Source organism: Cyclopterus lumpus, chromosome 18, assembly GCF_009769545.1.
Source record: "Cyclopterus lumpus isolate fCycLum1 chromosome 18, fCycLum1.pri, whole genome shotgun sequence".
Lineage (NCBI taxonomy): Eukaryota > Metazoa > Chordata > Actinopteri > Perciformes > Cyclopteridae > Cyclopterus > Cyclopterus lumpus.
In genome coordinates, this window is record NC_046983.1 from 3,304,949 (window position 1) to 3,318,815 (window position 13,867).

Here is a 13,867-nt window from a genome sequence, read left to right on the forward strand (position 1 = left end):
TATGATCATTATTTATTTTTAGCTGACTTTAACCTTGATTTTCTCAAAAACGGTACAGTAAAATCTCATGGAAATCACCATGTAAATAGCAGAGGTCCTCATGAACAACATACCAGTGTCATTTTTATATACACTTTTAAGGATCTGCTTTTTAAAAAATTACAATATTGGGGAATTATGAACATCATTATTTCTTGTTACCTAACTTTGTCTTTAGTTTTACAGATTACAGGAAAAACCTGTTCAATGAAACATACCATTAAATCACCCAATTACTTTTTTTTTTTTTTAAATCTGTCTTGCCTATAAAGGTTTTGGGCTTGTCAAAGCTATTTCTTTACACAACATATACCATTGTATCATCAAATCACATTTAAAAAAATTATAAAAAACACTTAAAAATAATTTAAAAAAACATCCGTCTTGTCTACCATTTTTTGGGGGGCTGGTGTGTATCAACGAATATTAATAGAGAAGGGAATACTTCATTATTTAGTGCCAGTAGCAGTTGCAGCCTACCGCCACTAGAGGGCGGCGCTGCTGCCGAGACGGTTGACGCACAGGCCATGTACGTAAGCAACGTAAAACGTAAGTAACGTAAAACGTGAGGAACGGAAGGAAGGCGTTAGCTTCTCTCCCAAGATGGCGGCGACCATAGACAACAGCAATGCCGTTCAGGCGACAAAGAGAAAGCACCTGGGGATCCCCGAAGCCGTGTTTGTGGTGCGTAGAGGATGACATTAGCATGCTTCATTCAAACAGGTCTACGAGGAGGTTAGACCGTTGAAAACACCCGTTTGTGCTGCTTGTAGCCGGGTGTGTCGGCGCGTCATGCTGGCTACCAGCTAGTTAGCTCAGTTAGCAAGAGAGCTAATCCTGCTGTGTGTGCGGGCTGGGCGGCTCCTCGCCTCCATCTATGGACATAACTGTCTGTGCGCGAGCTGCTTTTATTCTGTACTTTATTCCTCCGTTGGGCTTTTAAGCATTTGAGCTAGGTACAAGTTAGCCTGCTATGCTAATGCGTCTCTTTCAACAATAGCTTTAGCTGCCTCCAATCTCCTTTACTCACTGGTACTATTATTAATATTCAGATACTCAACTTAGCTAGATATGCTTACAAGTAAAACCTTAAGTAAAAGTACGAAGTTATACATCATTTAAAATGTACTTAAAAAGGAGACGCAACAGGCAAAAATATTGTCTTTCATGCACTCGTTCATTTTTGGTTATTTTGCCTCCATGTCATCTTTAATATTAGAAGAAGAGGAAAACAAATTAAACATGTTCATTTTTCTAAATTGCCTATTTGCGTCTGTGGATTTATCCCAAATCACCCAAAAACTTGTAATATAGTAAAACATTTCTACATGTAAATGTTTTTACAGCCTGATTTATGCAAATATTTGTGTCTAAAAACATGGAGATTTAAAGAATATATACAATTATGGCCATTCACAACATTTCTGATTTACAAAAAGTAAAAACCTTTGACTCTTTTTTTTTTTTAAACTTTTTTTAAATTTCTGTTCTGGGAATTTATGCAAATTAGCACATATTATTAATTGTATGACACAAAAAATATTTATAAATATCACATTTTGATATTCATTAAAAAAATGTTTTTCAGTTCTTTTGAAAGCAGATTTAAGGGATCGTTATCAAAACGTTTATGTTGGATATTGATTTGTTAAAAAAAAAAAAAAAGAACAATATTAGAGATATTGACATTGCTGATTTTTATTTTTTCCCAGGAGGATGTCGACTCTTTTTTGAAGCAGCCGGGCAACGAGACGGCCGACTCGGCACTGAGGAAGCTGGACGAACAGTACCAGAAATATAAATACATGGAGCTCAACCTGTCTCAGAAGAAACTCAGGTAACGCCGACTGAAACGCCGACTGCGCTCTGTCTTGTAGTCCGTCGGCCAAGCGCAGCGTCCTGTTTTTGAGATGTAGTCACAGCAGTCTGGGGTCCTAGCTGCGTTAGCTTAGCTTCCTCCTCTGGTCCCCTTTCAGAGGCGTTTGGGTCTGCAGGTCTGGCTGAGCTTATTGCTTACTTTATGTCCTTGAAACTAGTTTCTGAATCACTGAATTTTAGAGAGGTCTTTACTCGTCAGCTGATGGAAGAACATTTATTATTAGTCGTAATTCACCTCATTTAATGTGTCTCCTAAGCCACATTTTTAAAGTTATAAAATGTTTTGTAAATCGTTGTAATTACTTAATTGAAGCCTGTCCTGAAATTTTTTGACGCAGGTTGAAAAGTCAGATTCCTCAAATCACCCAGACGCTAGAAATCCTCCGACACATGCAGAAGAAGAAGGTGTGTATTATCTTGTTTAGCATCTTGTATTTTTGGATTTGCTCTACTTGCATTGATTGTTACTGTAAATAACTTTGTTTTGGTGCCATATGAATTATATTATTATAATCGGCATCGTTATTATCAGCCAAAAGTGTCAAATCAAGAAAACTCGACTTTTAAAGCTCTTGAACAAAATCGAGTAATTTCAACATGCGTCTTTTTAATTTGCGCTGAAAATCATTTAATGTGATTTTTGATCGAGAAATACATGAATTTATATCATATCAGCTTTTGTTTTCATTTCACAATGAAATTCAAATCAACATTTTTGACATGCTTCAAGATTATTTTTAGCTTAAAACTCCAAAGTAGTTGATTCGGGAAAGTTTTAAAATGTCTTCAAACTAAATCTACTTGAATAATTAATTGGTTGGATACATTAAAAAGTTCATTTAAAAACACACAATCATGAATAGTAAAATGTCTTAACTTCAGGTTTAGTTAAGCGTAATAAAAAATGTAAATGACGATAAAGGAAGCCTTGTTGACCTGGATGTTTGTTGTTGTTGTTGTTTAGGAGACCACGGCGCCCATGCAGACGCACTTCATGTTGGCTGACAACGTTTACTGCAAGGCCTCGGTGCCGCCCACCGACAAAGTCTGCCTCTGGTTGGGGGTGAGCAGAGCTCAGATTTGACGCCAGTTTTTATTCATATAAAAAAAAGAAGGATGAATACATTTGAATAAACAAGCAGTGGCTTCTGGGTAAAGTCGTTCCCCTCCTCCCTCACAAGGCGAACGTCATGTTGGAGTACGACATCGACGAAGCCCAGGCGCTCCTGGAGAAGAACCTGTCCACGGCTTCTCGTAACCTGGAGACGCTCGAGGACGATCTGGACTTCCTGCGAGACCAGTTCACCACCACCGAAGTCAGTATCCTTCCACCGCAGCAGGTTTGTGTTGTTGTTGTTGTTTTCCACAGCGGCGATGAGCTCAATCAATATGTTTTTAATAAGTCATGACGAATAAAATGGAAGAAGAACATAATATGAAGAAGAAATGTTAACGCTGTAGGTGCTTTAAATTCATGACGGTGATTTTTAGGGCAGTTGTAAAGTGTTTATTTTTTAGCGTGAGTAAACCGGCCCTTTAATGCTGTTGCCAGGCAACTTAAATATCATTTCACATGCATATCCAGTCAGCGCAAAGTGTTTGAAGACACTTTTTATACATCTCTGAATAAGTCTGAGAATAATAAAATAGAATGATGATGATTTGTGTTGCTGCTCCTCTGTTGTTGTTGTTGTTCCTTCACTCCCTGCTCCCCTCAGACATGGCACGAGTCTACAACTGGGACGTGAAGAGACGGAGCAAAGAGAACATCCTCAAATTAGCAGACAAGTCTTAATATCAGCAGAACAACGTCCTCGCACACACGCACACACACACACACACACACACACACCTCTTTCTGCTAACCATCTTCTCCTTTATCCAATAAAAAAAAAAAAACACGTCCTGCGTATGTTTCAACCTCGGCGGATGTACGAGGGCGCGTTTGAAAAGCGCGCTGCTTGATTTTTTTTTAACTCCTCGGGGTGATTAAATCAAACGCGCCTCGTCTCTCGTGCCCTCCTGTGAAGTCGAACTTCACTCTTTGTTTTTGTTAAAAGTATTATTTTTTTTTTCAAGTAAAAACCAAGCGATCCTAAAGAGGCCATTTGTTTTGTTTTTAATGATTTCGGGTTCTCCGTCTTTCACTCCTCGCCGACCTCTGTTTGACCTCAACGACGTTCCCGATTTATTTTGTGTTGGTTCTTGAAACATTGCATTTAGTCTCCGCCCCCACTCGGTAGAATCCGGCTTGTAAGACGACAAAAGATCACAGCAGAAGAACAGAAAGAAAGTGAGACGGGTTGAGTCTCCCTCCTCCTCCTCCTCCTCTTCCTCCTCCTCCTCCTCACTGTTCTGTCTGTATTTATTTGTCTCTCACTGTATTCATTAAACAATGAATGAAGTAAACAAAGAACATTTGGGGCCGAGAGACGAGACCTCGACGTGGTGTTTTATTCTTCTGGGGAGAACTCGTAACCTCTGAAGGTAATTTAAAAAAAAAATGGTATACAGATACACAAATACATAACATTTATACAGAGTAACTACATTTAAAGATGTACGAAGGACGACAACTGTCATGCAAATCATTATTAAGCATCAATTAGAAGAAAAAAAATATATATTCAAATTAAGTCATTAATTAATCCAAAAATAAACAGACTAAATTCCTAAAAGTATGAATAGTTTATTTTTTTTATGAATCCCCTTTTAATTAGTTCTATTTATTGATTGCTTGACATGAATTTGTAAACACTTGTATTCATTTCCTGTTTTTATTGTCTTAATTAGACATCAATAAATAAAAAATGCTCTATAATTATTTCTGTGACACTTTGTGGTCCGTTCTCAGTTCTTCCCTCTTCTCCGTCCTAGAGCCTTTTAACTTCCCTCCTCGGGGTTAAGGTTACACTTAAAGCACGTTTAAGATCAGCTGACTTGTAAAGTTTAGTGTCCTCAGTGCTTCCACCCAGTGGTGACGTGTGGAACTACAGCTGACGCGTGACGATGCAGGTGTGCTGGTTTTTGCAGAGGCTAAAGACACCCAAGTCTCTCATTTGCATAATAATATGCAATAAATTATAGGACTTGATGTGTTTTATAACAAAGTGTTCAGTCAAGATGATGAAATAGGCCTCACCTCCTGACCAGTAAGACATTTTAATACAAAAAAAGGAACTATTAACATTACTTTTTAAACTGATTCAATTAAAGAGACATAAATGTAGCCAATTGCACGATATATCTTGGAAGTGGTCTTGTAATCAACACGGTCTGCCTTTATAACTTTAATTTAAGAAGTTCCCATTGACGTCAATAATCCAATTCAACAAGCTTATTGTCCATGTTGGGAGGCAGGTAGAGACTGGGAGGCCACACTGGGAACCACTTTAAAAAGTACTCACAATTATATGTATTTTACTGTTGTAGCTGGTCCAAGTGGAGTTAGTTTAAACTGAAATATTGGATTATATGAACAGTTGGACGTGTCAGTGACGGTTAATGACGGTCTTTTATGTGCATAGTTTATTTATTTAAATAAACACATCGACAGTTTTGGATGAAGATGTTAGAGCAAGTTCTTTTTTTAAAGTCATAAATACATTTCCTAATAATATTCTTAGTTTTCCTCTCAACTACTTCACAGGGGAAAAAAAGCAACAACATTAAAAAAAATAACAGTGAGAATATGTTTATTTTTTCCAGTCACGTTTTATTAATTTTTTTAGTACATTTCAGTTTGTTTAGAGATAACTAGAGCAGAGGTCTGATTTAACCCAGCAGGATTAAAGACAGTGTTGTCTGTACAGCTCAGAGGGTTGAAAAGAAGTGAAACGTTGTTGTTGTTGTTGTTGTTGTACCACGGCTCCTGTGAGGGCAGGAAATAGCTGTCGTCACCTCAACAGATGCTTCTGATGACACGTTGAAGACATGTTGCCTGGTAGTCATGAGGCGTTTGCATGTGCAATTTTCTTTCAATACTCAAACTAATCATTTCTGTTGTTACCCCCCAAAAAAAAGAACAGTTTAGCTCGTTTCTATGTCATCGCCAGATTATCAGCATCAAATTGGGCCTCCAAATTATTTTGGCAGGCAGTAAAACTGAAAATAAGGAGAGGTTAATGTCACATTCGCCTCCAACATTTGGGGGAAGTGATCTTATTTGCTTTGTTGTCGAGATTTGGATGATAAAGTCGACGCCACTCATAACCAGCAGTCCGTGTGACGAGCTTTTGGCCACCAGCATTTACTTCTTGGTCTTAAATGGTGAGTTTTAGAGATTATTATGAGCCGGGCTAGCCGTTTCCCCCTGTTTTCAGTCTTTATGCTAAGCTAAGATAAGCGAAAAAGGTTGCTGCATGTAGTTTATTATCTTATTAGCATTTTTATGGCGCAGATTAGCTCGAGTTTGTCTTTGGTGTGGAAGCTGTAGCGTTATATTCAAGTCCCAGAGCTCCACACGCTGAAACACAACCGTAAACCAACCCTAAAAAAAAGATGCTAGCCTGTAGCTACCTGGACAGGAAACACAATTACAACCTGGGAAACCGGTTGAAAGTATTTGGTGTCGCTCAGTAGACCGAATGCGTGTTGAACAACCTTCCAAACTTCGCCGGGTAACGTTTTTTCTTTTTTTAAAAACATGATGCACAAACTTGAGGCTAATCTGTACGATAAACATGAAGCTACACCTAGCTTCTGGCTAGCTTAATTTAACACGACTGCAAACGGAGGTAAATGGGCTTTTTCTTTTTTTATCCAAATGTTACAAGTACACACTGTTTGCGTGCAGTATGCATTCAGTTGGGACGCACTACTTCCTCGTAACATTGCACCGTGATCCTGATATTTTTTGGCATACTGCATTTATGTATTGGGGCTTACTAAATCTTTTTTTGGCATACATAATAGTAAAGTAGTATGGATTTTGGAATGCACTATGTGTGTATATGTCAAGGCAACGGGAAGTAAATGCTCTCGTCCTAGAAATAATTCAGAAAATAATCAAAATAAGACATAACTGAGAGTTGAAGTCGAGTCCTGCAGCCTCGGTCGGGACAATGGCGGTAAGTCACATATACGTTTAGATGATTTGAACTTTGAAGGTCAACATCTTTTTCGTTGGCACCAAACGCAAACAAAAAAACCTGAAGCGGGCTCGGGTCAAAAATGCTGCTTTCAAGTCCAGTAGGAACGTCATGTGACTTACTGAAAGGACACAAATTGAGTGAGGCCAAAATAACATTAACGGCCGCTTGCAGATCGTTAGCAGCAGATCGCAGAGCTCTCAAATGAAGGAGGTCTTCAGTGGTTCATTGCTGGCGGCTTATTTTACACACTGATCAAATTGAGTTTGACTGGAATCAGCTGATGGGAGCTTCATTAGTCCTGACTTGGCTTTTTCACTCTTAAAAATGATTAGGAAGGTCAGGTTTTAACACACAATATATCGCCTCTTACCAGAAAACAATACAAATCTGTAATTTAAGAAATTACAGATCTTTGTTTAAATAGTGAACCGATGGTTTTTTTTTTTAGATCTGACAAGCTTTCTGTATATGTTTCTCATGTTTCAAGTTAATTATCAAATAAAAACATAAAAGCGTGGACATTTATTTGCAGATTTGGTTCAGAAACACACGACGGACGAAGAGAAATCGGTCTCAATCGAGCGTTTCTCCACTACGGAGCCCATGAAAAGTCGTGATGGAAAAGTGTTGTTTGAAAATATCCTTTTTTGCATTCCCTAATGAGACATCTGGTAATAAAATGTGCCCAGCAGCACCCCTAAAAACTTAATTTAGGAAACCACTTGGCATCTGAAAGCATTCCTCCTCTTTCGATAAGGAATAATGCAGCGTAAAAAACAGAGGGATTGGACTATAATTTGATTAATTCAGAGCGCGTTTTTTCATTTACACGTTCCTATAATGCGACAACTCGGGTGTAAAGATCTCACCTTTTTTTCTCCCCTGCTGATACATTCACGTGAAAATAAGATAACACAAGCAGAACTCTTTGGAGACAAAGAAGGCATACCGTGTGAAAAAGAATGATGCACTTGCAGGTTTCTCACTGTAATTATGACCGGCGTTGGATGAGTTGATTACAGCAAGGATCGAGCATCAGATTAAGTACCAAAACGAGTTAAAGAATGAAATGCGAATCCAAACATATGAAAAAAATAAGACATATGCAAAACCAAATGGATAGAAATTCAGATCTACACCAAGCCATCCAAGTGCTTACGGTAGATAAGGTACATTTAATTGCTTACAATGCTAAAAGCCTCTGTTCGTTGTCAGTGTTTAAAGGATAGTTGAATTATAGCAAGTATGGCCAAGTATGTAGGTTGATGTGGTCCATAAAGACATAAAACATGATTATATTTGGTCCAGTGTTAATCTCATTAATGTAGTTTGAATGGGAATTTAGATTACTGGTGATATCGGTCACAGCAGATGAATCACCCGCCAACGCACAGGAAGTTTGATGCTTCTCGAAAAAAACAACCTTTTTATATAACATGTTTCATGTAACGGTGTGATTCACTGAGTTTCCTTGGCATCGGAAGAAACCGGAGTGAAAAATGTATCGGTAGAATAAATAGCCCACTAAAAAGATGAATTCACACGCAAACCACAAAGGGCAGAGGATTGAGTTTGCTCGTCCTTGTTGGCCTTCGTAAAAGGTTGTAATGTTCAGATTTAGTTTGGGAGTTGTTATAAAGAGGTGTTGCTTGGCTGCATTTCGTGGTGGGAAAGTATGTCCCGTCACACTGAGAGGTGTTTCTAAAATGATGTCCAAACCATTTATATCAATAGAAATGAAGGTAACTAGAACCGTTCTACCTACCATCTATGAAAGGTTCTGCCCAGAATGCTCTCTGGATACTTAAAACTGTAACCATTACCCTTCCTAAGGGTGCTATCAAGATCGCTCCCAGGGAGTTCTGCCAGAGACCCTTTTGTAGCACAAGGGTTTTATCTTGAACCCACCCAGGGGGCGGTTCTACCCGCAATCTTTTCATAATCCAAATGGAATCTAGAACATACCCAGGGGATTGTGCCAAGGACACTTTTATTATCTAGGGGTTTTTTTATCTAGAATCCACCAAGGGAATTCTAGCAGGAAGGGGTACATCTAAAGAGTTCTCAGGGGGTTCTACCAAGAGCTCGAAGAATCGAAGAGCTTCACCCAGAACTGAAAAGGGCCGCGGTTGATGCGATGCAGCGCAACCCACAACAATCATGGTTCATAGGGGGGGCTGGATTGAACTTTTTCTTTAAAAAAGGGTTCTTAATTGAACCCTTATTCTTCAAGAAAGGCGTCCTCTCTAATTTCTCTCTTTCTAAGAGTGTAGAGACAGAAACACCCCACTGTATGATGAAATACAACTCAACCGCACCACAAAATACATCTTCCAAAATGATCATACAGTTGTAGTTTTAGACCAGTTTCAACAAAAACTGAACATGGCTTTTATCTAGGTGGACCTAGTGCCCCAACAACTGAGTGTATGTCTCTCCAAGACAGACGAGAATGCATCCAATACTGCCTTGCCAATAATATTTCGTTGCGTCTTAGTTAGAGCTGGCTTTGTTTGGTATCAGGAAGCTACAAAACGTGTAGTTTCAAAGTGTAAGTAAGTATGGCGAGTACATCGACCTGTAGCACTGCAGTATATTACAATTAAAATAAAGGTTTGATGAGATATTGCGCACCCAAATTTAAAAAAGGCATGTAAACCACTTGCTCAGGACAAAATGTAATCTCTGTGTCGCCATGGCTGTATTTGGGTTGGGTTGGTTTGATTTTTTTTGCATGAGTATATCGTCCGTGCATTGTGGATAATAATAATTGTTCGTTTATGGAGTCTGTGGTGGTCTGGTCCCTCTATGTTTGCTTTGCTTTCAAGAACCTCCACTGTGTTTATCTTTTAAGGTCCCAAATGAGGCTCTGCGTTTAAGGTGGACTTGGCTGTTGAGGTGCTTTCTGGCTCCAACCCTCCTGTTAGTCCACCTTAACAAACCCTCAGTTAAAAGCAGACAGTGAGGTGTTGTTAAGCTAGTCCAACAAGTCCACCTCGGCCAGTTAAGCTGTACACGTTGTCTCTTCCTGCTCAATTAAAGAGTCTATTAGGAACTAAATGAGTGACGATGTTTTGTTATAGTGTGGCAGAATGATACAGGATTTAACCATGTTGTCAATTTCATTGAAATCTTCCCTCATTAAACGTAGGACCTCCATGACTCCTCCATTGACCTCTCATAGTGTGATGTCAGCACAAGAGAATCCCGACTCTTGTTATCGAGGATGCCCGACTGAACTTTATTCGAATGGTATGTGCTCGGAAGATGTTGGACGCCAACGTAAAAAGTGATCGTTTGGTATGTGATCATGTAATTGCATATTGGAGGAGAGGAGAATATTAAGAAGTAGTGGGAGGCGAGGTGAAGAAGATGGGAGAAAGACGGATTAGTCTCGAGTTTCATTGTTTTTTGGCAACCCAAAATGATTGGCAAGAAACCAAAATGGATCCTCTTTCTAGGGCCTTTTCTAAGACGTTGAGGAAGAGATTTCTAAGCCGGAAGCCCAAAACTAAAGGAATTGAATCATGGGAGCCCTCGCCAGTAGATGAGCATCTGTGGTTCTTCCTCTCCAAGAAATACAACGTATACAGAAATGGGCACAACCCTTCAGCTCTCAAGGTCTCTTGAGAGCTCTTGCACATCTTCTTCCTTCATTGAAAGTCTTCCCAACATACCCTTCAAAGAACAACAGAGGGCCTCCAGCAGTTTCAATCAGAGGGCTGACTCCAGCAGTCCGTCAGCTCCTCTCCTCTGAATCCTTTCCTGGATCACTTTCCTCCCCCCCTTTTTTTTTTTTTTTTTTTTTTTACACCTTCAGTCCCAAAACTCTTCCCAGATCAACACAGACAGCGGCGGTCACTCTTGGTCACTTCCTCCGAAGAGTGAACGACGTTGGGGACGAACCCGCTCTTCACGCCTTCCCAACCCTCCTGGATGGTGATGTCGCCGGACCGCACCAGAGCGAAGATGTCTCTGGTCAGCTCGGTGAAGGCGTGCTCCACGTTGATGGCGTCGCGGGCCGACGTCTCCACGTAGCGCATCCCGTAAGCCCCCGCGAGCTTCTCTGCTTCCTGGCGGGTTACCTAGAAAAAGGTTGAGAATGAGATGAGATGTAACTTTGCCCATGTGGGAGCTGGACGGTCAAGAGTTTAGTGAATGTAACACACACTCTGAAAACCGCGAAATAGCTTCTGGGGACTTCAATCACAATGCACAAAGCCGTTAATGCTCAATGCGCCAAAAACCAACGTCCACAATGCTGAGGAGTAAGTATTACATGCATTATAAAGAGACAACGTTTAAATATCCGGTAAACAATTTGATTTGGCTGCAAAACTTTTACTCAAATGAAGATTTAAGTAAATATAGCATCTAAAAGAATATAATCCCTAGACATTTAAGCAGTGCTTTTAAAAGTGAACTACTTGGGAAAAACTCTGAGCGCCGATCATGACCTGCACAATGTTCACTGAGGTATTAAATCAAGTAGGGTCCTTTTCCGGAGGAGTCGCCCCCCTGCTGGTCAGAAGAGAGAATGCACGTGTTAAGACAGCGTCTTCTCGAGGCAGAACTGAAGGTCGCTGCCTACTCAGACCTGAGTCATTCTCAGTGAGCAAAGTGCACCTGATCTTACTCCAACTTGCAGAGTTACCGCCACAAACAAACCACGCCCCCCCCCGAATTTAATTTGTGACTGAACCAATTTCCCTTTCAGGGCTAACGCCATCTTTTATACTCAAACCGACATTCTCAAAGCTCCTAAAAGGTCACAAACTCCCACCGTGCGTAATTTCCCGGTTAATTTGATTTGAACCCTGCTCCTACGACTTTGTAATAAAAGGGTGTGCACACACGTCGTCCTCTAGACTCTACATGCTCGGTAGTGATCATTTTTACTTCCTGTCTGCCAGCCGCCCCACGGGAATTGAACAAACAATGACGACTTCAAGGCGTTGCCGATCTAAAAGTGAACACAGGGTTATTTTTAAAGCTGCAGACTTTGTTAAGTTGCGTATTACGTAACATTCATGAAAACCGCCTTGAAGCCTGATTATTAATATCGTCGCGTCCGCTCGTTCTACTTTTTACGCACCTGGCGCTGCGCCTCCAGGTCACACTTGTGGCCCACCAATAGGAAGACGATGCTGTGGGGCTGGACGTGACTGCGAGCCTCCTCCAGCCAGTCGTGGACGTTCTGGAAGGAGCGGCGGTTGGTGATGTCGAAGAGGAGGAGCCCGCCCACGGAGTTGCGGTAGTAAGCCCTGGTGATGGACCTGCAGGCGGGGCAAAGAACGGAGGGAAGGTAACGAGAGATTAAAAGTAAGGAAGGAAGTGACCATCATTTCACTGTTGATGACGTGGACAACATATTCGGTTCTGTCAATCACCGTGTAGCCCCGCCCCTAAAGCATACCCTGCTTTATGGCCTGTTTGCAGTTTTTATTTAATATATTATACTCAAACGGAAGTAAATCAGCTGCACACAGATAACTACATAGCGTAGTGATTTCATAATTATATTCCATAACTTTACACCTGTCAGAGTGGATCAAATGACACCTTTCATCCTGCGTTTTAGGGCACGTGGCCTCACACAATTCCCAGAATAGCTCTTCACCGACACCGCTTGAAATGTTATTTTAACGGAGAGAAACCAAAACCAAGAAGGTGGTTAATCTGTGAGGCAGAATCCTCCGTGCTGCGTGATTTAAATGTACTTTTCCTGGGTTCATGTTTTTAGAAACAAGCCCTCTGGTCATTTCCTCGGCTTGGATCAACCTGGAAAGCTCATTTAAATAACTGCAGGCAAACAAGTTCGTCACAGGTGGCAATTCGAGTTTTGAGACCTCCGGGCTCCAAGTGTTTTTTTTTTTAAATTAACTAAATACGGTTTGACCCTGAATTCGGGACAAGCAACACCAAGATATATAAATTATAATTTTTTTTATTGATAGACATTGATGTTAAATAGTTTGCTCACTATGCAGTATTATTATATATAACATATAATAGTATTGTTATATATAATAATACTGAACAGGGTCATTCAACATGAGAACTTTTCCTTTTACTATTTTGAGTGTATTTAGCTCATAATAGCCAATACTGTATACACATATAATATATATAAAAGTTATTTTTTTTACTTTTAATCATGCAATTACTTCTTCCACCTTTACTCATATGGCAAACAGATATCATACGTGACCATGTTTTATGTCACATTTTAGTATAATATAATATATAATATCTCCACCATAACACACGCACGCACGCGCGCGCACGCAGCCGCTCTCACCTGAAGCGCTCCTGCCCCGCGGTGTCCCAGATCTGCAGCTTGATCCTCTTGCCCGGCTCGATCTCCACCAGCCGGGAGAAGAAGTCCACGCCCACCGTGGGGTCGGACACCTGGGCGAAGCGGCCCTCCGTGAACCGGCGGATGAGACACGACTTGCCCACCGTGGAGTCCCCGATGACGATCAGCCGGAACTGATACAGCCAGATCGCCTCCATGACTTGCGCGTGTCTGTCTGTCTGAGGCGTGGGCGTGCGTGGGCGCGTGCGTGTGTGTGTGTGTGTGAGAGAGAGAGAGAGAGAGAGCATTCATTAGATTATCCCTAAAAATATGTTCAGGATATTTCTAATATTTGAAAAGTGTTTCTTCAATAATGTCTGTAATAATAATACAACTACATCTTATATACTACTATTTTTATTGTATATTACACTTTTATGAATGAAGATGCAACTAGAACCATATTGGGTTCTTCTGCTTGCCCACATATGTAATTAAACTATTTTTGTATAAACTTTTATGAAAACTTTCTCCCGACTTAAAGAGTTATATCTATCGA

General features: G+C 40.4%; 2 protein-coding genes across 2 annotated transcripts; one reads left to right on the forward strand and one right to left on the reverse strand.

The window, feature by feature from the left end:
* Window positions 1-596: 596 nt before the first annotated feature.
* Window positions 597-4,738, forward strand: vbp1 (von Hippel-Lindau binding protein 1). The gene is made up of 6 exons (XM_034556960.1): window positions 597-723; window positions 1,752-1,876; window positions 2,256-2,322; window positions 2,882-2,980; window positions 3,099-3,237; window positions 3,636-4,738. Exons 1-6 carry the CDS (start codon window positions 643-645, stop codon window positions 3,710-3,712), a joined length of 588 nt encoding a protein of 195 aa, XP_034412851.1. The 5' UTR covers window positions 597-642; the 3' UTR covers window positions 3,713-4,738.
* A 4,282-nt stretch (window positions 4,739-9,020) lies between these two features.
* Window positions 9,021-13,529, reverse strand: rab39bb (RAB39B, member RAS oncogene family b). The gene is made up of 3 exons (XM_034556977.1): window positions 13,312-13,529; window positions 12,106-12,286; window positions 9,021-11,095 (listed from the first exon to the last, which is right to left on the reverse strand). The coding sequence occupies exons 1-3, from the start codon at window positions 13,524-13,526 to the stop codon at window positions 10,850-10,852; spliced, it is 642 nt and encodes a 213-aa protein (XP_034412868.1). The 5' UTR covers window positions 13,527-13,529; the 3' UTR covers window positions 9,021-10,849.
* Between the last annotated feature and the right edge of the window lie 338 nt (window positions 13,530-13,867).